Genomic DNA, 27378 nt, shown 5'->3' on the forward strand with positions numbered 1-27378 from the left:
AGGTTCCAAATCGAGCTTTGAACATCTCCCAGTTTCCCAGCAACTTCTCAGTTGCCAGTACGTTTGTGCATCATGCAAGTGAATGTGCACAATTCTCTGCTTTTTCCCACATTTTGAGTTGCTTATGCCATGTTGACCAAAATGAACTCCACGGGTCAATTTTGACATTTAAGCATAAGTTGGTCATATGAGCCTCAACGTGGAAAATGTTTGAACACGTTGTGATAATATGCTAAGTATATTATATTTATTTAGGTTTTCCTATATTGGGTCAAACTCTGTGCTCATTGCCATGTATATTCATTTATGATCTTCTTGTGTTCTGTTCTATGGATTTCGGTTTATCCTCTAGTTCAGTGTTAATATGTCCCTCCCTTGGTTTTTAGCTTAATTGTTTGTTAATTATACACCATTCCAACATTTCCTCTGTATACAGCCTCACTGGCTGTAAGTTTTTATATTATTTTCACCTTTTTATTATTGTGGTTGTATCTTTGACTAGCACTTATTTAATTTTGTTGTGTATTTATTTATTTTACTTTGTACAGAACTTTGGTCAATGCAAGGAGCTGTTGGAAGGTGCTGTATAAATAAAGTGTATTATTATTATTTTATTATTAATAGGTTAATCTGCCTGTTTTTCTGGTGCAAGTTCTGTAGGTTTTCTGTTTTAATGATTAGACTTTCATTATGCTTACCACAAGTTCCTGCCTGCAACTTTGGTCCTACTTTCAACATTTAAAAACATGTACATGCACCACTCTTAACCCATGATGAAACACAGTGGTGGCAGCATCATGCTGTGGGGATATATATATATATATATATGTATATATATATATATATATATATATATATATATATATATATATATATATATATATATATATATATATATATATATATATATATTGTTGGCAGGGACAGGAAAACTGGTCTGAATTGATGGGAAATGTACCGTAACTAAATAAAGAAAATCCTGGAAGAAAGCCTGTTCGAAGCTGCAGAAAATTTGAGATATAATTTAGATCAAAGCATATTTATGTGTTAAGCGGCCTAATCAAAGCCCAAATCCATGGCAAAACTTGTAAGTTAGTGTTTACTGTTGCTCTCCATCATATTTGACAGAACCTGGGACTGTATTTGAAGAATAATGCCAAAAATGCAATTTCTCAATATACTAGAAGTTGTTCAGAGACGTACCCCAGACGACCTGCAGCTTTAATTAGTCAATTACAGGACAGGAGTGCCCAAAGTATGGCCAAATTATTTTGTTTGTCCCTGTACTTTAAGTCAAGAATGTTCAAAATTTGGCCAACAAAATAGAAAACAACTGATGTCCCCCAAAAAATGTGGAAATCAGCTCTTTCTTTTAATAGTGCAACAGTCCTAAACCTTTTTTCTTTTTTTTATCTTTAATAATATACAGATTTCATAAGTATTTTGTTCATTATTGAGCAGGTCAATCTAAGCACATAATAATAAACACATTTTTGCACTCTTTATTTATTGAAATTTGCGAGCTTTGGCCGCCTGGGCGAAAAGTTTGGACACCACTGGTCTTTGTGTTGGTCTGTTACATAAAATCTCAATAAAACACCCTAAAGTTTCTAACTGCGACACTGCAAAATGTAAAAAAAAATCTCCACCAGTGCAAATACTTTTGCAAGATGCTGAGTAACAGATCTTTAAAAAAAAAATGCTTACATTTTTTAATTGAGTTCACAAAAACTCAAAGTTAAAGTTTTGCACGAAGGCAGGCACCAAATGACCTGCTCCTTCATCTGGTATGATGAACAGTTTATGAAGTTTCAGACACACTTTGGGAAGGAGCCGGCTTGAGTTCCACCTGACCGCACAAGGGAGTTTGTGTAGTTGGGGAAAGTTGTGTAGGATGGAGGGCTGTCCAGTTCAGAAGGAGACCCAATGCTGTTGCTGGACGAGTCGTCCACTGAGGGTTCCTACAAAACAAGAGCTTAGTGGTTCATCTGCAAGTAATGTAGACGAATCTGATGAACCAGATACTTGCAGATGAGTGAGATTTTTAAACACTTTCAGATATGAACGAAAGCGTTACTGTATTTTCACTATTTATTATTTACTAAATAAACTGAGTTGACAAAAATACAAAAAATGTGTTAGCTGGTGATTTGGGAACACATTAGCATTGTCCATTATTAAACTTTCACAAATCAAATAAAGGTTTCACAAATCTAAACTAGGTTTTAAATATTCTGCTTTTAGTGAAGAGTACCAGTTCAGGGACAATATGGCTAAAAAATGTATCATTATACTTTCCACAAGTTATCAGTCAAGACACATAGATACGTTTTTTTTTGTTTTAAATATCTGAAATATTTCTAAACTGGTGGTGTGGTCTTGTTTTATCCACAATTTTCACTTCATGCCGTTTTCTACTTTTAAGCAGTTATGCCGAACGGTGGCAAAACCTTAAATTGCAGCAGCGCAAATTAGCTAGTTGTTGCTGGTAACCAAAGAGTGAGTGAGTTAAGTTGAAGCCAGGGGCCATTTGTGGCTCCTTTTTTTGTGTCCCCCAACTGCACTTGAAAAATGTGCATTTGGGGGACATTCTAGAAAGTTCATTGAACTTTCTATTTTTACTAAAGGTAAAATTACGACTGACATATGGCAACGGAAAATTTTAAGTATGACACAAAGTATTCATATTTTTATACCCAAGCTTGTATAATAAATAAAACAATTTCTATCCAGGGACTTTTACTAAAAAGCCAACTTTGCCACAACTAATTCAGCTGTTATTTAATTATCAGCTAAATTTAGGAAGCGAAAAGAAAAGAAAGTGACCCAAATCCTGCTTTTATAACTGAGAATAAATTTGTTCAACAGAGTTTAAAAGAATTTGAAAACTAGATGTGTTTCTTTTAATACATTTTTGACTTGACAAATTTGGTCAACATGACAAAAATTTTGAACACCCTGATCGAGTCAATGTTTGAAAAGTATGAGTACTGAAGCTCTTAATCTACAGCAATTTAAAGATGCTCAAGGTAAATTAGGTGGAAAAGCCCTTTAGCCATCTGACGAATCGGAAGTTAACTTAATCTCCGTAAGTTACAATATATTTATCCATGGTGTAATGTTGGATTAAGGTATACTCTGTCAAAAGAACACTTGTAAATCCATCTAACGTATATTACTTTCAGGTATTGTAAATGCTATTTACTTTTCTTGATAAAAGAAACGCTTCTTTAAAAAAAACACAAAGTACGAGTCAAAGGTCACCATCTAGGTGTGCTGTTAGCCTATCCAAGGCTAATGCTAGCCTATCATTGCTAGTTTATAATTAATTTCTGAAGTTACATCTCCGTCCAGTTGATGGCGGTAATGCACAAAGTCTGTAAACTGCCATAAAATGCAACAGAAGAAGAAGCTCGCTAGTTTATAAGCAAAGCAAGTACGCTAGCTGTTAGCCTCGTTTTTTTTTTTGTTTTTTGTTTTAAGTTGCGTCCTGATCCACACTCCATACCAGTAGGTGGCGGTAATGCACACCATTAAGTTGCTTGCCAACCGCCATTAAAAAAAAAAAAAAAAAAAAAGAAGAAGAAGCTGTTAGCCTCTCTACAGCAAATGAGTAGCCGTTTTCTCATTTGATAGCTATTCATAAATAATTCCTATTTTTATGCAATACATTTCAGTGCCTGTTAGCATAGTTATATTTAATTTTCAATCTCCCCCATCACAAAAAGATAGTTTTACAAAAATCGTTCTGTAGTCTAAAACAGTAAATAAGCAGAATGCTGAGAAGAGTCATACCTTTTGTTGGAGGACGTAAAGGGAAGTTACTGCTTTTATCCCATTATGCTCCGTCATTTTGGGAAGCACATCATCTGTAAAGGAAAACACATCTTACACAAGACGTCAATTTTAGCTGCAGTCTCCAGAAATGTTATATTTACCTTTCTGTTTAAGCTGTGTATGACGAGAATGACCATACATCCTGGACTTTCTAGTTTCCTGTCTTGACCTTAGATTAAAAAACAAACAAAAAAAAAACATTGGTAAATATGCAGTGGACGTACATTTGCATTTTTACAGTTGATGGTCTATGGAGCTCAATTGGGGTCATAAAGTTTGTTCAAAAGAAAAAAAAAACAGTTTGAAATTAAAAAAAGGAGATTTTTTTTCTTTTTAACAAACTTTATGACCCCAATTTAGCTCCATAATGGTTAATTAACAGTATCACAGTTTACTTTTTAGAAGGAGTCCAGCATGCACACACTGTCACCAGGGTGATGAGGATGAAGATTCCTCCTGTGGAAAGCATGATGTAGACTGAGCTTCTTCCTGGTGACAAACGAGAGCTACTGAATAAATATTTACATAAATGAGACTTGTTTACTTTAATATTTTAACATCTAACCCAAAATCTGACAGTAAAGCTGCTTTTACTACGATGCATGCTCTGTCTGTGATATGTAATCCTGAAAAATGGGGACATTTCCATGCCAACCTCTCCAGTAGAGGGCACCAAAAGCTTGTCAAAGGTTTTGGTGCAACATCCCGATTCTGGTTTGAAAATATTTGATTCCAGTGATTTTCCCTCACAATGTGTGTAAGTTGTAGTTCTAAGGATTCTTTTATTGAACAACTGCAGAGCTTTCAGCCCATCTTTCTCTCACGTTGGTTTCTTGTGACCATGTTTGCTACTTGCAACAAGATCTTTAATGGTTCTGGCATCGATGATCCAAGTTGCAGCCCTCTTCCTATCTCAAAATTTGCAAGAAAAATTCTGAGATTTTGAGATTAATGTCTGAAATTTTCCAGAAAAACAAGGAAACTTCTGAGCTCCAAAAGTCCAAAAATTGGGGAGAAGAAACCAAAGAATTTTCAGCTTTCTGACCTCAGAAATTTCCCCCAATTTAAAAAAAAATATTTCTGAGATTAATCTCAAACTTTCTGAGTTTATCATTGCCAGTTTTTGACTTTTGGAGCTCACAAATTTCCATGTTTTTCTAGAAAATTCCAGAGATTTATCTCAAAATTTCTGTCTTTACTGTAGAACATTTTTGGACATTTCGAGCTCAAACATTAAAAAAAAAAAAAAAAATTCCTAGAAAATTTCTAAGATTAATCTCAAAATGTGGGGGAAATTTACTCTTCATTTCTTTCTTGTCTACAACAGCCCTAGTACACCATATACTATATTCACATCTATCTATCTATCTGTCTGTCTGTCTGTCTGTCTGTCTGTCGATATAGATATACAGTATGTATGCTCATATATACACCCCCTGTAGGGAGTGGAAGTGATGAACAACTTGGGTAATGTATCTTTTGCAGTGTCCCTGTAAAAAACAATGTATATATTGCATTTGTATGACTTTTCGGAGTCAATTAAATCTCCTTTTTTGGCAAAATGCTCCCTTACCTAATAATTGTGATTTCACAAAGTAAATTTGGAGGAGTTTACTCTGTGAATCGTTTCTGGGTTTTTCAGTTGAACCATTTGTGTCCCTGTAAAAAAGAATCATACTGGCCATGTCAGCATGTCTAGCATACAGGCATAACTGACAAAAGTATGTTGTTACTTACTGTACACGGCCAGTCTGATTGGCAGGCTGGTCATGTTACCCAGTGGGTTCTCCACGGCGCAGCTGTAGATATCCTCATCAGTCATCAACACTCGACTGATGGTCAGGCACTTCTGATCAGGTGACAGGACAAATCGTGTTTCATTGGCCAGGGGTTTCCCACCTTTAAACCACTTGTAAGTGGTTCTGGTCCCGTTGTCATGAGAACAGTTAAGGACAAAGTTTTCGCTGAGCTCCAGGACGGATGAGGCCTCCATGTGGATGTATGGCCTGGATATAGGCTCTGGGTGAGGGTGAGAGCAAACACCAACATTCATTAATATAAACATGTATGGAAATGTAAGCATTTAACTTTCTCAATATTCTGCTAATGTCGAAAAAACACAATTTTGCAATCACAGTGTTTCCATTAATTAACAAACGCAATTAAATTACCATGTGAATGAGTTTGTAAGTCATTAAAAAACACGCAGTTCCATCAACCTCCAACTACTTCCTGTCTTCTTCTTTGTCTTTTCCACCAGTAGTAACATCCTGTTGTTGATTATGTGACTTGTGTGATGTGAAAACAAAGTCTCCTTTGCTGTTTTGTGAAATAAACCAATTTTGATACAGCCAAAAAACCCACCGCATGCGAGCGCCAAAACTTTTTATCAAAAAACAAAAGTTTTTATTAAGCAAATTTATTTTCATAATTAAAATTTACGCATTTATGCGGTCAATGGAAACTCGGGATACAACATGTGCTAACAGTGATGGTTAGCTGGCAATTAATCAGTGTTTCTCTACCATTTTCTGCTTGTTCCATGCTTGTCAAAAAATTGAATTGAGGTGGTCGTTGCATTTACAAAAAAATAACATGTTTGAGACAGGAAAATAATTTCCTGTCTCAAAGGCAAACATGACAAAATCATGTCAGATAAACATAAAATTCAACAACCTAGCGTTAATAAAATGCATTCAAGTTGAGATAATGTGATTCAATTTAGTCAGACTGATCTCCCGCCGAAGAGGGTCCAGCGAGATCAGGAGATCACGCGAGATTACGGAAGATTACGTGACACAACTGTCGTGCGCCTGGGAAAACTTCATGGCGGCTTTTCAAGAGAAGCAGGGAGATTCCTGGCGTGCATCTAGTGAATTTGAGAATTAACACAGACAGGTCCTTGGTGGACCTTAGTTGTTGGAAGTATTTTACCATGAGTCAGCCAAACTATTTTAATGTAAATCTTTTATTTAATGAAATGTGAAATCCCCCCCCAATACTCCACCCTATTTCTCATAGGACGTTGATCAAGGTGCACAAATGGCCATAGCTGAGACTGTGTTGGGAATCTTCGTTATTCGACCAAAGGGTGCAGAGCCTGCTGATGCCCATGTGGATGTTGGGATTGTCCTGGAGGGGGTGGAAGTGATGAACAATTTGGGCAATGTATCTTTTGCGGTGGTGATGTTGCTGGGTCTTATCTATGCACTTATCTAACCCTTACCCTAACCCTTATACTTTTGAAGTTCTGCAGAAAATTGTTCTGGAATTGGATGAAAACAAGCTATCCAACAAAGCACAGGTTCTCAAAACGCAACTCTCCTGCTGAGAAACTTGCTACATGATTCTCCAAAGTTCAGGAAAGCGTCATAAGACCAATCAGTCTTTAAAGACTGCAGTCGAAAACGAGATTTAAATTGTTACAGTTCTCAAAAGTTGAAGAGCAAATTTACTGACACTTTTTATTTTGTCAGGAATTTGATTTCTATGCTCAACAGTGATCAACACAGCCCAGTTTTGGCTGGAAAAACAAAACTTCAACCTTTTGTTGTTTTTTAGTTACACATTAAACTACAGATGTTTGTACAAATCTAGGAATGTGAGCATTTCCATCATCAATGTTCAAACTCAGCTGTTTTTTTTGTGCTGTGTTATTTGTTTTTCTCTGCACAGCACTTAAGAGCTGTGGTAACTGAACTATTTTGAAGTTTCTTGTTACTAATTAAACACTGACTCTAAAGGTTTTGTTTAAACTATTCATTTAAACTAGCTTAAATGCATGTTCAAGCGGGTTATCGTATGGCAAGAGTTTATACCTTTTGTAGTAAAGTGCCTGCAGTGCACATGTAAAATAAAATTGATAACAATTTTGAAAATACAGTTCTGTTGCACCTTTTCTAATTGTTGAGTGTTCTTTCTACCCTTTCACAAAGTCCTGTCTTAAAACACTTCATTTAATAGCACTTAAAAGAATTTACATAATTCAATCATGGAAAGGATTTCCACACAATTCAATAGCTTTCTTTTAGCATGAAGCATGTTTGTTGAGCTAACTTAATTTTCATGAGTTGGATCAAATTAATGAAGTAGTGTGAAGGTACCACTGTAACATAAGTTGGTTTCAACTAGATTTACATTAATCTTAATCAAGTAAAGTCAATTATTTGGTCCAAAACATTGCAAAATAGTTGGGCTGGCTCTTTTAAATTACATTGGGTCCAACTATAGTAAATGAGTTGAATCAACCTTAATAAATTAAGTTTACCTAACACATTTGCTTTAAATTGGAGTAGCAGAATTACATAGCGCTGAAATAAAGCAATCAGGTGGAAATCCTTTCCATGATTTTTTTATGTTCGTCCAAAGAGTAATTTTTTTGAGCGATAAATGTAGGTTTAGATACTAGCAGATAACTTCCTCTTTGAATTAATGCGTCTCAAGCAGCTTGTTCTGTCTCTCATGAAACAAACATGTCATTAATGGAGTTCAGTGAACTCCCAGCATTCCCAGCATAGCGTATCCCACCTACAGTAAGACCAGAGCCAAAAACAGAATATACCTCAATGGACATTCAGAACATTTAAACATCTCCAGTTGGAATGAAAACTTTAGAAACTGAAGATTTTGTTTCAATGCAGTAAGTTTGGGAACTCGGAAAGATTGCAACATTTTATTAATTCTCAGTGTCATATTTGAAGAATACTTAGCAGAAGAAAATACATTCGACTTATGTCCAGAGTTGAGCATAATGGTTCCGGTCCAGCCATGTTTCTCATTTTCCTCTAAGGAAACATAAATGGCATGGAGATAAATTGGGGCCATAGGGTTTGTTCAAAAGAAGAAAAACAGATTTGATACCAAAAAAAGCTTGAAACTGAACAAAAAAATTGTTTTAAGTTCAATTCAATTCAAAAATATTTTATTGATCCCAAAGGGAAATCACCCAACATTAATTGAGTTACTAATATTAATTGTAACTAATATTAATTCAGATTCTTCAAAGAGTTATTGTGGATAGTGATGCGCTATTGGCAGGAAATATCTCTTGTAGCAGTCTGTATTACGGAGAACTGTAAGAAGCCTCTGACTGAAGGCACTCTGTCACAACTGAAAAGAAGTGTTGAAACTAGAAACATTTCCAAAAATACTTTTCAGATTCCAGTTTCTTTTTCACAGTTTCAAAATATTTCTTAGCTTCAAATCTTTTTTTTTTTTTTTTTCAGTTTTAAATTCTTTTTTCTGTTGAACAAATTTTATGGCCCGAATTTAGCTCCAAAGCTAGAACCGTGAGTAAGTGATCAGCAGCCACACGAAGCTGTTTCCGACCCTACCGTCCACAGTGAGTGTGATGCTTCCCTCTCCAGTAAAGATGTCGTCTGTGATGGAGATCTCCACGTCGTAAGTCCCGTCATCAGACAGTCTGAGGTTGTGGAGAAGCAGGGTCCCGTTCTCAAACACCAGAATCCGGTCTTGATACTCAGGCCTCAGGGTCCCAATGATGTCGGTTCCGATGGACTGGACCACGGTGACCGCCTTCTCCCTCTGGAGCTGCCACTTGATAACCGGCAGGTCGAGGCTGAAGCTGCTGTAGCGGACCGACAGGAGGGCCTCCCCCCCGACCGCTCCTCTGATCAGAGCGTTAGGGATGGTCGTGTTCACGGCTCCCACCTCACCTGCAGAACAGCATGGAGGGTTTCACTGCGCATTAGAAACAGCATAGTGGACGATGCCTTAAAATTGAAATTAGAACAAATAGCTTCTAAAAAATACGAAGTTGTTATTGTCTAAAATTTTGCTGGACATTAAATTACGCCAAAAGTTATTGCGATAAACGACAATATTGTTATTTTGAGACAGTCTTCAAGTAATGTAATGGTAATGACATAATAACGCAAGGACACGTTCTCAAAGATCAATAAACTTTCAATTCTAATGAACATTTAACACTCGTCTTCCAGTTTTTGGTAGAAAGAGAAAAATAATAAGTCATGCAAATGGAAATCGTTGATCTTGTTTTAATTTGTCATTGATTTGTTGATTTATTGCGACAGACATCGTTATAGTCGGTTTTATTTCTTGCTCAAACGAGTAAGCATCACTTCAGTATTTATTTTCTAGTTCTGGCAGTTAAATGCTTCCGTACCAACAATGCCTTGGTTGGCCTGTGATTTCTATGAAATCCAAACGAATGCACTGTTATTGAAAGCACAACACATTTGTAATGGTTTTCAAAACCTAAAACACGGGAAAACGGGTAGGATTTATCCAACAGCTGGACGGAGCCATACAGCTGTGTCACTCCGAAGCCAGAGCCTCATCGCTACGGTAACAGCTGTTAGACTATGGGATGGGCCCACATGGAGCAACAAAAGTTGGCATTGTTTGTTCAAATTTCCCTCTTGGCAGTCCATGAAAAGGCCAATCCAGACACCAGGCTAGTGCTGCAGAAACAGAGCAGCTTAGTGACCCACAATAACATAATAACACATAAACACAGCTGAAAAAACCCTGACACTGCCACTTCTGATACGGACTGTGGAGAGAAAAAAACAAGCAGTCGGATACGATCCAGCATCCCAACAAATACTGACATTGTGACGAGGTAAAGTAACTCAACAGGGTGTGGTGGAGGAACAAACTGGACATCTGTTGCTATTTTCGTCATGTTCTTAGTGTTTTATAAATGTCAAAATTGAAAAGATTTTAGATTTGTTCTCCCTGCATCATAAAACTCTTCCCTGTAGTCGCTGCTTAAGGTAAGGCTGTGAAAGTAAATATGCTCTCATGCAACAGACTAAAAATGAGCAATGCAAACATGCACTTAATATTTAATCATTGCCTTTTCAACATATTATGGTTCTGACGCAGTAAGTAGTAAATCATCGTATGGCAAATTAAAACAAACTCAATAATTTCCATTTGCATGATTTAACTTTTTTTTTTTCCTCGTCTCTCTTTCTACCAAAAATTCCATGATAAAAGTCTTCAGTCTTGAGTTTTGGCCTCAATTATAACTTGTTTTGAACGACAGCTCCACAGAGACCTCATAATTCATTTTATTTGTTGCTTCTGTTGTATTGTTTATTTATTTTGGATATTTCAAATGTCTTCCAGTTCCAGTGTGAAATGTCCATTAGAATTTAACGCTTATTGATCTTTGAGGATGCGTTCTTGCGTTACTATGCCGTTGCTATTATGTTACTTGAAAATGGTCTCAAAGCAACAATATTGCCATTTATCGCAAAAAAAAACAAAAAAAAAAACATCTGGGACAATTTATCATCCAGCAAAATTTGTCATCGTGACAGGCCCAGTAGTTCAGTTGTGCTGCAAATCTCCAAGTTGTTTATCTTGACAGCGTTTCTTACCTGAGTTTAAGAAGCCAAAGACGACGAGTGAAAAAATGTGGTAGATCTTTTTTCCGTTGGAAGGAGCGTCCTTCTCTGTCTGCATCTTGAGGAAGAAGCTTTGTTTTTCTCACAGACTGTCAGCATGATTCATGGCTCTGGGCAGGACGGAGGACACAGTCACTCATTCAGGCCGGCCTGGAACTGAGTACGTGTTGTTCTCCAAACGCCACTGTATAAGCAGAACAAAAGTGTGTGTGTGTGTGTGTGTGTGTGTGTGTGTGTGTGTGTGTGTGTGTGTGTGTGTGTGTGTGTGTGTGTGTGTGCGTGTGTGTGTGTGTGTGTGTGTGTAAAAGCGTCAGGGTTCAGTCAGTCTTGTGATAATAAAACAAAACTGTGTTTAATTCATGCAAGCCCCATTATGATAGGAATCAAACTGTGAGTTAAGAGAGAAGGGTGAGTTTAAAAAAAACAAACAAACTAGAGGGTCGCGACAAATATTAAAGACAATTGCACCTCGGTTGGAGTCGGGTGTGTAATGATTGTTGTGAGAAGTTCAAACTGTGTTTTTTGAGCAATTATAAAATCACTTGCAGAACAAATACAATCAGGCTGGACTATGATTGCTTATTTTCTGTTACGAGTTTATCTACAGACGGAGGTGGAATTGTTTGGAAACATGTTTTAGAAAAATATCCAGGAAAATTTCTGCTCTTTTGATTTTGATGATGCTGTTAGTATGAGAAAGTGGAAGTAGAGTAAGCTTATGCTAAAAAATACACCTTCTTTCAGTCTACACTCTGGAATTTAATTATTGGTTATCTATTTCTATATTAGTTTTGTCTAGTTTTTCTTTTTTTTTTTTTGCACTAACTTGTTTTGTTTGCACACAATTTATTAAAGTCCCGCAGTTAAAATTAGGTCGTAGCCTTTTAGCTTAAGGACAAAATAAACAAGCAGAGCAGCTTATTCTGATAGAAAAGTTTTATCCTCATATCAGATTGATAAATATAAAAACTAATTAAAGACCATCTCTTTTTTTTTAAAGCACTAGTTTAGTAGGAGTAGCTATCGCTTAGACACATTTTGAACCTTTTATGTGTAACATTGAACAAGCACTGGATAAAACTCCAATTTTACAATATCAAATTTGAATTTGAGACTTCCGGGTTGCATCATCACCAGCAACCAATGAGAGGGAATTCCGTGTTGCTTGGCAACAGGAAGCAGTCAAACAGAAAAAGCTTCCCCGGTGAAGACAACATGCCCACTTGTTGATGTTGGGGTTTCTCTGGACTATAACCACATCCTGCGGCTCTTTGTTCTGATTGGTTCCTGGTCCGTCTCTCCCAGCATGGCGGAGCTCGCCCTGTGTGAACCTGTGGAGCTCTACAACCTCCTCAACCAGACCCGGACCGTGCCGAGGCTGGCCGAGATCAACTACCTCTGTCTGATTGGTGAGATTTCGGCTGCAGTTGCCTGGTGTCTGATGGTTTTATTCTCTTGCTCCCGTTGCTTCATTGAAACTTCAGTTATGAAGAACTTTTCTGTTTCTTTTCTAGATGCCCAGGAAACCCATCACTTCTTGACAGGTCATATTATCACAGCCAGACATGTGAAAACGGTACGGCATCATGTTTCTGTCTGTCTGCCTACAAAAATGTAGTTTACAGCTAAAAAAAAAAAACCCAAACATATTTTGTTTAGATTTTTAAATTAGAGAAACATTTTGGTTTTCATGTTTAATACACTTTCTGCAATGATACATTTGGATCTTATTAAAAATTACATCAGAAAAACCTACAGAAAATGACCTCATTAAAAAGGATATTCCTTACATTATTAGTGTCAGTTTTGGTGGAAACATTACGGCTACATTGTTTGAAAACATGACAGTGTATTAAAGCCTTTGTAGAGAAAATTTCTGCCAAACAACATCTAACAAAATTTCTAGAAAAAAATAAAAAGAAAAGTTTGGAGTTTAAAAAATTGTAATATTTTGACTTTTGAAATGCAGAAATGTTCAAGTTTTTTTCTTGAAAATATGGAAAAAATTCTTTATAAAAGTTACACACTGAAGACGATCTGATTGTTCAATATGAAGACTTTTCTGTGTGACTGATTCGATCTTCCACTTCACATGGTGACGAGCTGCAGGCTGGAGATGGTACGTTCTACCTGCCAGATGCAGTGAAGCTCGACACCATGCAGAACGTTGTGATCTATGATTCCACCACAAGCAGTTTAGAAGAAGAAAACGGTAATAACACTGGAACATCAGCAGCCATGTAACGGTACAACTTCCTCCCACACAGCAGCAGATATTAACCCTCCTCGCTGTGATTTCAGGTAGGGCCATTGATTGTGCCCGAGAGCTGGGAAAATCCTGCTACCGTCCAATTCAAATACTGGCAGGAGGCTACAGGCTGTTCTCAGCTATTTACCCATTTCTAAGGACTGAGAAGACCCTTTACACCATCTGGGTAAAACTCACTAACACAGACTGCTTTATTTTTACACATCAATCTATGTATCTATCCAGTCCAAAGGTCACAAAATCAAATTCAATGCAGCTCACTGCCTTCAAAATCCACTTAAAGTCACAAACATTTGAGCTTCGAGTTTAGTTGAATATTTTTGGTTGCTTTGCTCCGTCTTGCGCTTCATTTTGCTTTTGTTGGTGTTGCTTTTACCTCACTACTTCAGTTTCTTGCTCTTCCACGCCCGTTTTCCATCTGCTTGCTTGCTATTATGGAAGACCAGAACTGACGTAATTAAACGTAAAAGTATATAACTGCCCAAATAAATAAATCGGTGCTCTTAAAACGCAAAAAAAAAAAAAAGGAGAACTTTATTTCAGGTTTTATAACTTAATTTATTATTTTTTTCAGTCTATTTCCAAATGACTATATGCTTCTGCACATACTGTTTTTAAAAATAGTTTTTAATATTTTTCCTTTTACTCAAAGATGCATTACGTCTAAAGTGGCTGGCAAACTGATTGTACCAACCAACCAACCAACAGGCAGGAACTCAAGTCCTCCTCATTTGCATAATGAGGCAGAAATGCATATGGTAAAATGAAAAGATGAGACAGAAAAATGCAAAAAGAACAGATGGCAATGAAAAAAACCTTGGGAAAAAGAAGATAAAAAAAGTTCAAGAATTTAAATGCAAATATACATTTAACTTTAAAGGGAGAACGCAAAACAATAATTAAAAAAAACTGTAAAACGTATATTACGTGCTTATATATATAAGCTTAAAACTAAAATTAAATAAATAAATAAAGTATGACGGTCAAGCAAATTATAAAACATAAGGGAAACTTCTCAGTTTTTAAATTAATTGGTGCATGTTAGGTGTACTGATTAATGTATTTCTGCTTTTATTTTTAAAATTGTCCGTTTTTGATCCTCCATGCTGTCTATATCTATATAGATTATCTATATCTCTATATATTAGAAAAAACTTGTGGTCGTAACTGTAATAATAGGTGGTTTTATGTAGATTCAACCCAGAAAGGACTCAGTGCATGTCTGCGTTCAGACTTACTCTTAGTAATTTGATTTCATTTAAATATTTCACTTCACATTATGCACAATTTTGTGTTGATCTGCGACATAAATTCTTTATAAACACACTGAAACCCGTGAGCGTAATATGATCAAATGTGAAAAAGCCTAAATGAGTATGAATGATGAACATGATCTTATTTATAGAATATGCAGTATGCAGAACATACCAACCATCCCTCCACCTTTAGATTTCTCTGTAACTTTTACAATGAGAAACGATAAGATTTCAGCTGCATCCAGACCATCACAGTCAAATATATGTGTGGGTTCGTCTCAGGAGCTTGAAAGCTTGAGGCTTTATCCTTTGGAGGTTATACCTGGACTGCTGTATATGGGAGACCTGAAACAAAGCCAGGGCTCCCTGTGGAACCTGAAAATCCGTGCAATCGTCAGCATCTCGCAGTTCACTCAGAGCGACTTTTCAAAGTAAGACCAGTTCGAACTCGCAAATGTTTCGAAATCCTTCATGAGTTCCTTTTCTGTTTTTGTAAACGCAATTGTTAACTTCCAGGGCTGAAAAAGAAACCCGGGTGATCCTTGACATCCCGCTGGCTGACAAGGTGGAGTCGGATTTATATTCAAACTTCGAAACCACATGCAGTTTTATTAGTGAGTGTCGGACATGTTTCTGTTGAACAAGTTGAAGTTAAAGTGGCATGGATGTTAGCACATAAGAGTGTAATCTTAAACTATTATGTTTCACGCGAATGAGACAAAAAGAGTTAAATTCTTCAACTACGACGGCGCATTAGCAAAAACTTTTAGATTAATCTCTGAATGTTTCCAGACATTTTTGGAAATTTCTGAGTTTAAAAAGTCGCAAATTTGTTAGAAAAACACCTGGAGCAGATGTGTTTTTTAATCAAATGGTAACTTCTTTGTTGTTCAGGTTCTCACATTGATGAAGGATCTCGTGTCCTGATAGTTTCCAGGGAGGGAACAAGCCGCTGCAGCGCCGTGGTACTCGCATTCCTCATACACTACTTCAGATACACACTGGAGGCAAGTATAAATTATACAGGACGGCATGTACACAAATCATCAAAGTAAAAACAAAGGCATCATTTTGTATCCAAGTAACAATTTGGCCAATGGCTTCAACTTTGCTCTTCATTTTGGAAATAGTAAAATGACAAAAATTATTCACAGAGAGAAAGCGAAAACGTTTGCCTGTTTTCTCATATTCTGATATCTTCATATTAACTGCAGATGATCGATTGAAGTACAAGTTCCCTAAAAAAATTATCAAAATATCTCTTTCATCAAGCATTAAATCACTTTTAACATCAGATACCAGGTTAGCCACCATTAATGTGGAACCATGTCTTCTTAGAGTGTTCACACTGACTCAACTTAAATATAATTCATGTAACATTTATTCAGAGTATGACTTTAAACTAACCTTTATTTATTTTTTGGCATTGAGACATGTTGCCGGTTTTAAGTGTCACAACGTGTGTCCCTGTGATTTCATAGTCCGTAAATGGAATGACTGTTTTCAGCTTTGCGTTCGCGCCTGCGAAAAAGACTTTTACCCAAACTAAGTAAAAAAATTGCAATCATTGTTGATTTTTTTTTTTTAGTGGTGAAAAAAAAAGTAAAACAGCGTATTATATTATCATAATATATTATATATTATTTTGTACATATTATCACTCCTCAAAAAACAGACACGTCAAGTGTCGTCAAGTAAAAAGCACTTGAAGGTCAAAAAAATCGGATTTTTAAAAAAAATATGTATTTTATATTTAAAAAATAAACGTATAGTTAATATATGGTAAGTTCTTTGAGGTGTGGTGATGAAATGGTGCCTACTAAACTCACAACATGCAGTCCCATTCATATCTCTCAGTGTGTACGTGACATTGTTTCAAACTTGAGTTCATCAACAATTATTGTACGTCTGCTAACAACAACATAACTCAAAACATGTGGAATTAACGTTTTGTTATGTCACATATCAAATAAACTCAATAAATGAATAAATAAAAATAGGGCAACCCCTCGAGACAACATGATATGTCCTCTGGGGGGGAGTTTGAAACGATGTTATTTGGACTTTCAAGACAAACATCAAGTTATTTTAAAGATGACACTTGTCTTGAATTTTGAAAGGCTGCAAAATTCAAGCATGCATAATAATGCATTATTTTGTTGATCTGCCTTTTGTAGGAATCCTGGAGCTACATTATTAAATGTAAACCCACCATGAGGCCCAACACAGGATTTCTGCAGCAGTTGTGTGAGTGGGAGGTTCTCACCATTGGAAAGACGGACACGGATTTGTCAAAACCTCCATTTTTATGAACGATAATACATGTTGCAGTCAGTCTGTCATGTATGTTCTTATGTTTGACCAATTCTTGGACATTTATTTTAAAAGGCAACGTTCAACATTCCCTTAATAAATCCATGTTTGTGGAAGAGTATGAATTTTATGATGTATTTTTTTTAAAATTCCTGAACCAAAACGTATCAACACACTGACAGCTTCATGCACACATTAATTCAAATCATTAATTGTTAGAATTCCAAACACAAACTTCTTCTTCTTCTTCTTCTTTGTCTCCTTCTTCTTCCAGAATTTCCAAAAAAAAAACTTTTATTATTATTATTTTTTTATATTTATTTCTGTCTCTTAGATCACCATTCCATGTGCTAAAAGGGCATATTGTATTATCATAATATATTATATATTATTTTGTACATATTATCACTGCTCAAAAAACACACATCAGCGGTAGTTGATTATAATTTTTATTATTTATTTATCTTTATTATTCAGAAGACCCTGCTTTCAAAGATGCTTTAGTACTTTTTGTTGCCTGGGTGACGCCTGAGGCTCTCAGTCCTTTTGTCACCTGGGTCAAAATTGTCAAGTAAAAAACACTTGAAGGCCAAAAAAATCTGATTTTAAAAAAAGTATATTTAAAAAATAAACATATAGTTAATATATGGTTAATTCTTTTCATTGAGAAGCATTATATTTTAATTGTTTAATAATTAATCAATTTATTAAATTTGTATTAATTTAAGATCAAATAAATAAATAATTTGAACACCCCTGCTTTAGAAGAATGTGGATATTGCCAGTCACAATATGGCGGACGCGCTGACGTAAAGTTCCTTACGGCGTGAATGCGAGGTGGCGTCATAATGCGCTGACGCTGATTGGCTGAGAATTCATAACGGAATCGCGAGGATATGTTCTGATTGGACGAACTAGTAAGAAAACTTCCTCAAAATTACAATAGGAACAATACTAGCGACATACCGGATGTGGTTCTAAAAAATAAAAATGCTTAACCTTCAGAAAGGAGAGGCGAGCAAGGATTTTAAAGTAATAAATGAAAATGTAGCAGCTGTGGCAGCAGAAACCAGCCTTTTTCAAAGCACGTTCATAGTCGCTTTGTTTTTCCCGAGGCTCTTCAGCGTGACGCTTTTACAGAGAAAGGCATCAGCTGGACGCGGGTGTCGTCCGCTGATGCTGCGTTGACGGTTACAACTGTTGCAAAGGAGCGTTCGACTGTTTCACAATTCCTCCAGATTTCTAAGCAACGGGGGATAAATGTTGTTCGGTCCAACGGATTTATCCGAATGTTGTCGGGAATGGGAGGATTTGGAGAAAGAGCACCAGAATATTCAGGTTTGTTTAGTTATTGTGTCCATCTATAGTAAACAATTTAAACACTTGCTGCCCCGATAAGCTAACAGACGGTGTGTGTGTGTGTGTGTGGAGACTGGAGGGTGGAATCCACCTTCAGCAGATAAGCTTCAATTATGATTATCAGGAACATTTAAATGCATTTTAACAGGCCGGTTCTTATAAGGCAGATTTGATCACATGTTATTTTACTTGCAGCTACTTGTCTGTTAAAAGGTCAGAATTAGCTTTAATATATTTCACAATAATCCTATTTCATCACGGTATGTAGTAAGCAAAAGGAGCCCAGACCCTACAAACCTGAGATTTATGTTTAAAACCATTTTTTTTTTATTTTCTTTGAGCCAAATTCATCAAAAATAACAACTCGATATGAATAATGGATGTTTAAAATACACTGGTTTCACTTTCTGAAATGACCAAAAATATTGACTTTATTAACATTTTTTTAGATGTTTTTATTAGCCCATCATTGTGTCCATTCTGCATCTTTCTAAAAAAAATAATAGGCTAAATCATTTTTTTGCCATTTTCCCTCCAAAGCATCTGGTGGTGATTTATTTATTTATATATTTATATTTTCAAAAATCACTTTCGGCAAATCCGGCAGCATTTAAAATGACTTGAGTGTTTTACAGCTCTGTTCTTTTTTTTTTATTGCAACATAACAATAAAGAAAATAAAAATATGTATATACACCTACACAACTCTGTTCTATTTACTGAATAGAGTAGAATAGAATAGAAACAGCCTTTATTGTTCTGCAAAGAGGAAAATGTATGTGTAGCAGCAGCATCAGATATAAATGTTAACACAAATAGTGTAAGATATATACTGTACATTAAAAAAAACAAAACAAGATTAACCATAACAATAACGATAATAAAAATATCAAGCTAGCAATCCAAGGGATGCGCAGCGGCGTCAGATCATCACTTTTCCAAAACATTGAAAAAGACAGACTACTTACAATACAGTATATCAGTAGAGAAACAAACGTGCAACAGCAGCAGAGAAGTTATTTAAAAATGAGTAAGAACGCCTCGTCAATCTACTCCACCTGCAGGAAACCCATCGACTGTATAAACAGAAGCTTGAAGAAATGACAAGACTGCAGAGCAGCTTCTCCAACGCCATAGCACGGCAGAGGAAGAAACTGAAGGAGTTCAGTCTTCGGCTGAGGAAGTGAGTGTCAACAGGAAATGGGTTTAACTCAACAGAAAATGATATATATATATATATATATATATATATATATATATATATATATATATATATATATATATATATATATATATATATATATATATATATACAGTACAGACCAAAAGTTTGGACACACCTTTTAATTAATTGAGTTTCCTTTATTTTCATGACTATTGACATTGTAGATTCACACTGAAGGCATCAAAACTATGAATAACACATGTGGAAATATGCACTAAACAAAAAAGTGTAAAACAACTGAAAATAGCCCTTATATTCTAGTTTCTTCAAAGTAGCAACATTTTGCTGTGATCACTGCTTTACACACACTCTGCATTTTCTGGATGAGCTTCAAGAGGTCGTCACCTGAAATGGTTTTCACTTCACAGGTCAACCTGCCCTGTCAGGTTAATAAGTGGGATTTCTTGCCTTATAAATAGTCATGAGAATAAAGAAAACCCATTGAATTAGAAAGGTGTGTCCAAACTTTTGGTCTGTACTGTATATATATATATATATATATATATATATATTTTTTTACGTTTGTCAAAAACTTTTTCTCCATCAGACGCAAAGAAAATCATCGGACGTGCATGCTGAGCCCAGAGCTGATGAGTTGCGTCTCTAAGATAGAAGAGTCCATCAAAGAAAAAACGAATGCTTTCTTTGAGATGGAAGCGTTTCTGCCAAAGAAGAACGGGTAGAAAGACATTGGAGTGGAGTTTTATTATGATATTTTGTGGGAATGTTGTGTCACTTAAAACTGTACTACTCTTTTAGATCATTTTATAGCTGTGACTGCATAGCATGGCATTTTTTCAATACGTTCCTTTAGGACACCCGTCACAAAAACACTGTGATTTGCATCACTAACACAGCAACTGCATTTAATCATATGTTTGAAGTACGAAAAAACTAAAACTACTACTACAACAAATAAAACCTAAGCTGAAACTAAACAACATTTAACTAATAAAAACTAGCCAATACACTCTAGAAACTAATTTAAACTAACTGAATTAGACCAACAAAATGTCACTATGAAATAAAACTAAACCAGAATGAACAACCCAAAACTATTATAACCCTGGTTCACATTTGTTTTGATTTATTGATACGGCTTTATAGAACACACAGTGGGGAAAAGTAGCAAAAATGATATCATTAATGTGAATTTATTGTGACAGCAATAAATCCAAATCTTATTGTGATTCAAAATTTATTGTGATAAATGATACACTATGTGATAAATACCCACCTCTAGTTTGAAGTGTAGAGCACTGATTTCTGCGTCTTCCCTGTTCAGGCTGTACCTCTCGCTGGTTCTGGGAAACATTAATGTAACGCTCCTGAACAAACAGGAAAAGTAAGTTGCACATTCTCAGTGCAGGCGCTTCAGAGCCGCTTCACCAACCGTCTCCTTGTGTTTCTCCCCACCCAGGTTTGCATATAAAAGTGAATATGAGAAGTTCAAGCTGGTCCTGACCTTCATCCTGTTCGTGTTCTCCTTCACATGTCGCTTTTTGTTCAGCTACAGGTAGGAATGGCTCAGATTGGACTCAGTTGGTGGATTTTAAAAGCTGCAAGGCAGCAGGAGATTTGGGTTGTGTGATGACGCGACGCATCCCTGATTGTTTTTGCTCCTGTGTCAGAGTCCTGGACGCTCTGTTCAACTTCCTGCTGGTGTGGTATTACTGCACACTCACCATCCGGGAGAGCATCCTCATCAGCAACGGCTCAAGGTCTGTACCTGGTTTCATCCCATGTTGGGCAAGAGGCTCCGTGAGAGATCTAAAAGTCTAAAACGCGTCCAGCGTTGGGATTCAGCCTAAAGATTTTCTCAGATTTTCTATTTGCATATTTGAAATAAATGCCTGAACTTGATAAATTAGTAGCTAATGCTTCAAATGTACTTGTATCCACATTTTGTATTGCTCAAAAAATACAGAAAAAATATTAATAGTTCTGCATGTTATAGTGCAAAACAGGACTGTGGGACAGATGTCAGTGGCCAGGAACCTTCATCAAAAAGACATTGTATGGAGCTCTGGTAGTGCCAAAAAGAAGTATAAGTACTTATACTTATAAGTACTTATACTTATAAGTACTTATAAGTACTTATACTTATAAGTACTTATAAGTAACCCCTCTTTTACCTGTAAGTAAGAGGTGGTTTTACTTTTTTGTCAGTAAAATGTGTATAGTAGTGCATAAATACCTACTGAATGGAAAATGGATTTATTTTATGAAAGTTTTTTTTTTTTTTTCAAATTAAATGAGAAATTGTTCTCCTAATAAGTGAACATAGTCAGCTGCTACACCACAAAAACACAAAATTTTACCAATAATTTTTGGCATAGTCTATAGTACAAATATCTTAGTATACCTGAAATAAGATCAAACTGATTAGTAACAGCAAGAAACAGGAGCTTGTTTTAATTCATGTTTGTTTAATTAATGTATTGCATGCTTAGTTTATTGTTGAGTAGGTAAAAGAAACTTTGTTCTTTGACCCGTACGTCCTTCTGACTCGACAAAAAGTTTAAACGCATTTGGTTTGGATTGAAGCGTATTCAGGTGTTTGAATGAATTTGAGCGATTTCGCAAGGATCCGCTCCAGATCCGATCGACACAATGCGAAAAGTATTCAGGGAAGGAAGACGTTTTGCCAGCTCTGAGCATCTTTTGCTGTTTCAGGATCAAAGGTTGGTGGGTTTTCCATCACTACGTGTCAGCCTTCCTGTCTGGAGTCATGCTGACTTGGTAAGACCTGATCTGCACTCCGACCCATCCTCCACAGTTCGTAACATAACGAGCCGTATTATTACTTATTGATCCGCTCAATCTCATCACCTCCCTCACCTGGTGTGACCTTTGTTCGCAGGCCTGACGGCGCCCTCTACCAGATGTTCAGAAATCAGTTTCTGTCCTACAATCTCTATCAGAGTAAGTCTGTCTGGGCCAGTTTCACATTAAATAATGGGTCAAAACGAACATCTTCCCATGTTTCAACCTGTTATGAATTGATTATTGAAATAATTGTCAAGTAATTTAGTAACTGACTAATTATTAATTAAAGTATACAGACTCTAAAAATGGCCAGTTGCTGAAAGAAGAACAGTCGGAGCAGATATTAAGCCAAAATTGTACAAAAAATATTTACGTTTTGCATTTAAGATGAAAAACCTTCTTTGTCTGCAAGTATATTCAACCCAGAACTCTTCAAATTCTGTAAAAAAATTAAAAAAATCTTTTGATAGCTAACTATTAATTTAAAACAACAACAATAAATGGATTAGTGGTGTATAGCTTTTAGCTGCAGATTCATCCTTTGGTATGAATGATCAGCTGTACACAAAAAAAATGCTGCTATTGTGTTTTAGGCAACAAAATCTTTATTATTTTAAAAAGGAATTGGAACATTTTAATATATTGATAATATTGTGTAAATATGCGCAAGTCATTAAATGAAAAGTCTATTGAATGTGCCAATTTTTTATGCGATAAATCATCAGAATAATCGATAGACTAATTGATAACTAAAATAATCTAGTGTAAATACACAAATGCTTGTTTAAAGGAAGATATTTTCAAACGTTAGTCTTTTTATATCATATTTTAATAGTTTAAAAAAGGCTAAAGTGGTATAAGAGTTTGCAAAGTTTTTAAATTGAATATTAGAAGATTCAGCGGAAAGGCGTAAAGTTACTGTTTATTAATTTTTTTCAGAATTAAATTTGTTGCCGAACATAGAAGTGATCCATTGTGATGTTTTGTTTCCTTTTTGCAGGTTTTGTTCAGTTCCTGCAGTACTACTACCAGAGTGGCTGTTTGTACCGACTCAAAGCGCTGGGGGAGAGACACAACATGGACCTCACAGTCGGTGAGTGAAGGCAACACGTTTACACTTTAAGCAACGTCACGACACAACAAAAATACCTGCAATATGTAGAGATGGGCGTTATATCTGCATTAAAATTGGCAGCTATATTGGCCGATTTCCTTGTAGCATATCGGTTTTGGTCCGATAAATAAAACTGGGCTGATATTAACGACCAATGTTCATTGCCAACTTGTTGCCATTTCTGTTTCTGGAGAAAACAAAAACAACCTATTATCTTAGCTAAAACACCACATATACCTTTATATGCATTAGTATTAATGTTGGGACTCAATTAAAATGTTTAATCATAAAGTTAATTGCAGGTTCTGTAATTAACTATTATCAAAATTAATCATATTTTATTCAAAACCAATTGACAAAATAAGCAAAATTTTCTGTCCAAAAATGTTCAGTTTTGCTGCTAGATTATTGAATAAATAAATTCAACAGCAAAGGTATTTATTGCATTTATTTTATTCAGTTTATTCGACCATGAGGTTGATTTATTCTCTAGAAATGTGGACCGTGGATGCTGACATTAGCTTTGCGGATGCTGCTACATGTTAGCGTTGAGATGCTATTTTAGGTTTGAATAGCTTTGCTGATAAGCCTTTTAGCACAACTTGAACATAGCAATTGTCAAACAAAAATTTCTGACTAATTACGTAAAAAAATTTAATATGCTAAAAATACATGTAATTAATTAATTGAAATTAGCGCATTAAAGTCCCAGACTTAATCAACACGCATAGTGGAAACCGTCTTAGCACTACCACAGAAGCTAATATATCTTGTTAGCTTCGGTGCTAGCAAAAGAGCACAGAAGCTATTGGCGTTTCAGCCTATCAGAGCCTAGGAAAATCAATGGTGCTTTTGGATTGGTTGCTTTGCAAACATCAACCAATAGTGTGTCAAGTTGCATTTCAGCTTTCAAAGCTGCATTTAAAAAAAATTATATCTTTATGCTCGATTAAATAATCCACGCATTTTCTGTGAATAATTAGGAACCACATTTTCTAGAAAAAATTCCAGAATAGCTCAACGAATAACGTGTAATATCAGTTATTAGCACGTAATAACATCTATATTCATAATGGTCCACATTTTCTAATCTGTGACATTCTCCCCATTTAATAAACATCATGGCAAAACAAGACAATTACAGAATGAGAACGTTATGAGCAGGAGTTTCTGTTGCTCTGTTAGAACAGTTTTCCGGTCTCTGCTGTAAAATGTTTCAATTCAGCCTTTGTAGCAGCAGGACGTCTGTCTGAGGTCAGCTCAGTTTACTGTCCTCTCTGGGTGTTTAGAGGGCTTCCAGTCCTGGATGTGGAGAGGCCTGACCTTCCTGCTTCCCTTCTTGTTCTTCGGCCAAGTATGTAGCCTCCGTTTTAAAAGTGACATCATTCAATAAATCAGATTTATATTTTTCTTCCTGAGTTGTCTTGTTGAGCTTGATTTTTTTTTTTGTTCCAGTTTTGGCAGCTGTACAACAGCATGACGCTTTTCAAGATGTCCCAGCTCCCAAAGTGCAAAGAGTGGCAGGTTAGTTTCCCCCTAGAAAAACGTCATTCTCTTCTCATCAGTTGGAAAAAAATCCAAAGTATTCGCATACCTTGAACCTTTCCACATTTGTCGCATGCCGCATGAGGTGGCCACATTGGGCATGTAAAAGATGCTCAGACGACGTAACAACTGATTTTTTTTCAGACGGCTGGACGGTTCATTTGGCCTTTTTCTTGTCAGAAACTTTCCCATTTCTTGTTTGCTTTTGTTTTATGCTAGTGTGAGGAGCAAAACAGCTTGATGAGTTTGACAGGCAGCCAATCAGAAAATGAGCATCAGAAATAACATTTAGATAAATGATTTTAACTTAGATTTTATATAAAAACAGCATGATTGAATAACAGATAAATTAAAGAAGAAAAAAAAGATGGGATTCAATTTGTTTCATTTTTGACATTTTTCTCATCTTCCCTACAACTTTCTGAGGCCCCCGCAGCGCCCCCTGGTGGTCCACACTTGGACAAACACCGCTATAAGCTATTGACTCAGGAGGCCTGAATACAAATGTATGCCACACTAATCAGATTTTTATGTTTAAGAATAGCTGAAAAGCAATTAGATTTTCTTTCCACTTTACAAATCTGTTGGTTCTGCCACACAAAACCCAAATCACATACATGTACATAGAGTTTGGTTTTAGTGTGCCGGAATATGTTAGTCTGTTGAAATAAAATGAATTTCATTTGTTTTTGCCGTTTTATTTTGCCGTGCAGGTGTTGATGTGTGGCTGCTCCTACCTGACGCTCTTCATGGGAAACCTGTTCACCACGCTGCGGGTGGTTTACCAGAAATATGTAAACAAGGCAAACAAGCCCAAGAAAGCATGAGCACGCCGCAACCAGAACGGACCGCCAACATGGCCTCTCGGAACCAAACAGAAACCGTGGCAGAGTTCTGGGCCATGACGTTTGTTCAAAAGGAGAAAAAAAAAAATTAACTAAACAAAAAAGATGTGAAACTGAAAAATATGTTGAAAACTGCTTTTCAGACTCAATGTCTTTCTTTTGTTTTCCCAGTTTCAGTTTTTATTTTCTCTTGAGCAAACTTTCTGGCCCCCATTTAACTCCGTAGAGTTCCTCTGTCCTCGTGGACCATTTACTCACTTCGCTGCTCGAATGTGATTTGAGGTTCCTGCATTTCACGTTTGTCTAAATTGAAATCAAATTAACTTTATTATTATATTGATTATTCTTTAAAAAAAAATCAAGCAGTTTCTTCACAGCTTTCTTTTTCGTGCAGTAGGAATGACCGTCCATTTCAGAGATTGTGAAAGTTTGAAGGGATGGGTTCATTTGAATAATATTTATTTAAAACTTTGTGACTTTGCTCAGGAGCTGCTCTGTTATAATAAAGAGCTCTGCAAAATAAAAGTCTCTGAACCGTTTTGTTGAATCTTTTCATGTATGGAAAATGAATTCATCTAGTTTTAGAGGCAGCTGGAAGGATTTTTGCTTGGACTTTCCTTATTTCTTTTACTTTAGAACAGTTGTTATGTGTAACCATGGCAATAAAGTATTGTTTTCACAACTAGGAGCAGCTTATAAGTGTAAAAACTCAAAATATTCCCTGAGTTATGACCTCAAATCTTAGAGGAGTTGAAAAGGTCCAGGGACTGCCACACAGCACCAGTCTTTAGTGAGAGGCCTCTTCAGAGTTGCTGCGAGACTGACTGCTACTGGACTTTTCAGTATAGTAACACTTGTTTATGGAACTCTGATAGTTTAATGGCCAATTTATGTATATTGAAATAAGCTAGAAGTACAAGTTTTAGACCACCTATTTTGTTAAATATGTAGTTATGGGACAGAATACCAAAATAACTGAGAATTTTTAATCCAGGATTTCAACCAATTAATTTTAAGGGTTCCGTTAAGACATTCAAAGTCAATTACTTTCAGACCGCCATCTTTGATTTCTTTGACCATATCACTTTTCCATAGGTAGTGTAGCCCGTTTCTCCAAATAAAGTTCATGTTCATTTTGTTAATAGTCTTAGTTAAGCTATTTGGGACAGCAGTGCTACAAGTTGAATAAATCAATCTTGACAAACTTTCCATTTTTGATAAGTAAATTCGTCTTAAAATACAAAGGTCTCGTTGGAGCCATGAGTTAAGTTTGGATTTACGTTCTTTAATCTTGTTTTCAATAGTTAAGGTTGATTCTTGGTTTTTGGTTATAACAGTTCCCAAGTATTTCATTTCAGATTTAATTGGAATGCTAGATATTTCTTTTAGGGGAGTGTCGTGAATGGCTATAAGCTCACTTTTTTTTTTAAACTTAGCATTGGTCCTGAAA

The 27378-nt window shown here is 36.0% G+C and overlaps 3 protein-coding genes across 4 annotated transcripts; 2 read left to right on the forward strand and 1 right to left on the reverse strand.

Moving 5' to 3' along the window:
* Nucleotides 1-922: 922 nt before the first annotated feature.
* LOC102235845 (hepatocyte cell adhesion molecule-like) lies at nucleotides 923-11377 on the reverse strand. The gene is made up of 7 exons (XM_014472615.2): nucleotides 11208-11377; nucleotides 9171-9512; nucleotides 5575-5856; nucleotides 4233-4326; nucleotides 3939-4006; nucleotides 3796-3869; nucleotides 923-1961 (listed from the first exon to the last, which is right to left on the reverse strand). Exons 1-7 carry the CDS (start codon nucleotides 11290-11292, stop codon nucleotides 1812-1814), a joined length of 1095 nt encoding a protein of 364 aa, XP_014328101.1. The 5' UTR covers nucleotides 11293-11377; the 3' UTR covers nucleotides 923-1811.
* A 1045-nt stretch (nucleotides 11378-12422) lies between these two features.
* Nucleotides 12423-17179, forward strand: styxl1 (serine/threonine/tyrosine interacting like 1). The gene is made up of 8 exons (XM_005809304.2): nucleotides 12423-12643; nucleotides 12749-12810; nucleotides 13344-13446; nucleotides 13536-13669; nucleotides 15042-15190; nucleotides 15276-15373; nucleotides 15654-15766; nucleotides 16937-17179. The coding sequence occupies exons 1-8, from the start codon at nucleotides 12541-12543 to the stop codon at nucleotides 17069-17071; spliced, it is 897 nt and encodes a 298-aa protein (XP_005809361.1). The 5' UTR covers nucleotides 12423-12540; the 3' UTR covers nucleotides 17072-17179.
* An 845-nt stretch (nucleotides 17180-18024) lies between these two features.
* On the forward strand, nucleotides 18025-26466 carry LOC102233610 (transmembrane protein 120A-like). 2 transcript variants are annotated; one of them, XM_005809303.3, is made up of 12 exons: nucleotides 18026-18410; nucleotides 19495-19613; nucleotides 20203-20334; nucleotides 20941-21000; nucleotides 21076-21171; nucleotides 21287-21376; nucleotides 22332-22397; nucleotides 22519-22580; nucleotides 23425-23517; nucleotides 24828-24892; nucleotides 24994-25062; nucleotides 25797-26466. In XM_005809303.3, the coding sequence occupies exons 1-12, from the start codon at nucleotides 18333-18335 to the stop codon at nucleotides 25908-25910; spliced, it is 1044 nt and encodes a 347-aa protein (XP_005809360.1). In that variant the 5' UTR covers nucleotides 18026-18332; the 3' UTR covers nucleotides 25911-26466. The 2 variants fall into 2 exon arrangements, with proteins under 2 accessions (XP_023197497.1, XP_005809360.1); XM_023341729.1 differs by lacking the exon at nucleotides 20203-20334 and having other exon boundaries at nucleotides 18025-18410.
* Nucleotides 26467-27378: the final 912 nt, after the last annotated feature.

The sequence above is a fragment of the Xiphophorus maculatus genome, chromosome 11 (genome assembly GCF_002775205.1).
Source record: "Xiphophorus maculatus strain JP 163 A chromosome 11, X_maculatus-5.0-male, whole genome shotgun sequence".
Taxonomy (NCBI): Eukaryota; Metazoa; Chordata; class Actinopteri; order Cyprinodontiformes; family Poeciliidae; genus Xiphophorus; species Xiphophorus maculatus.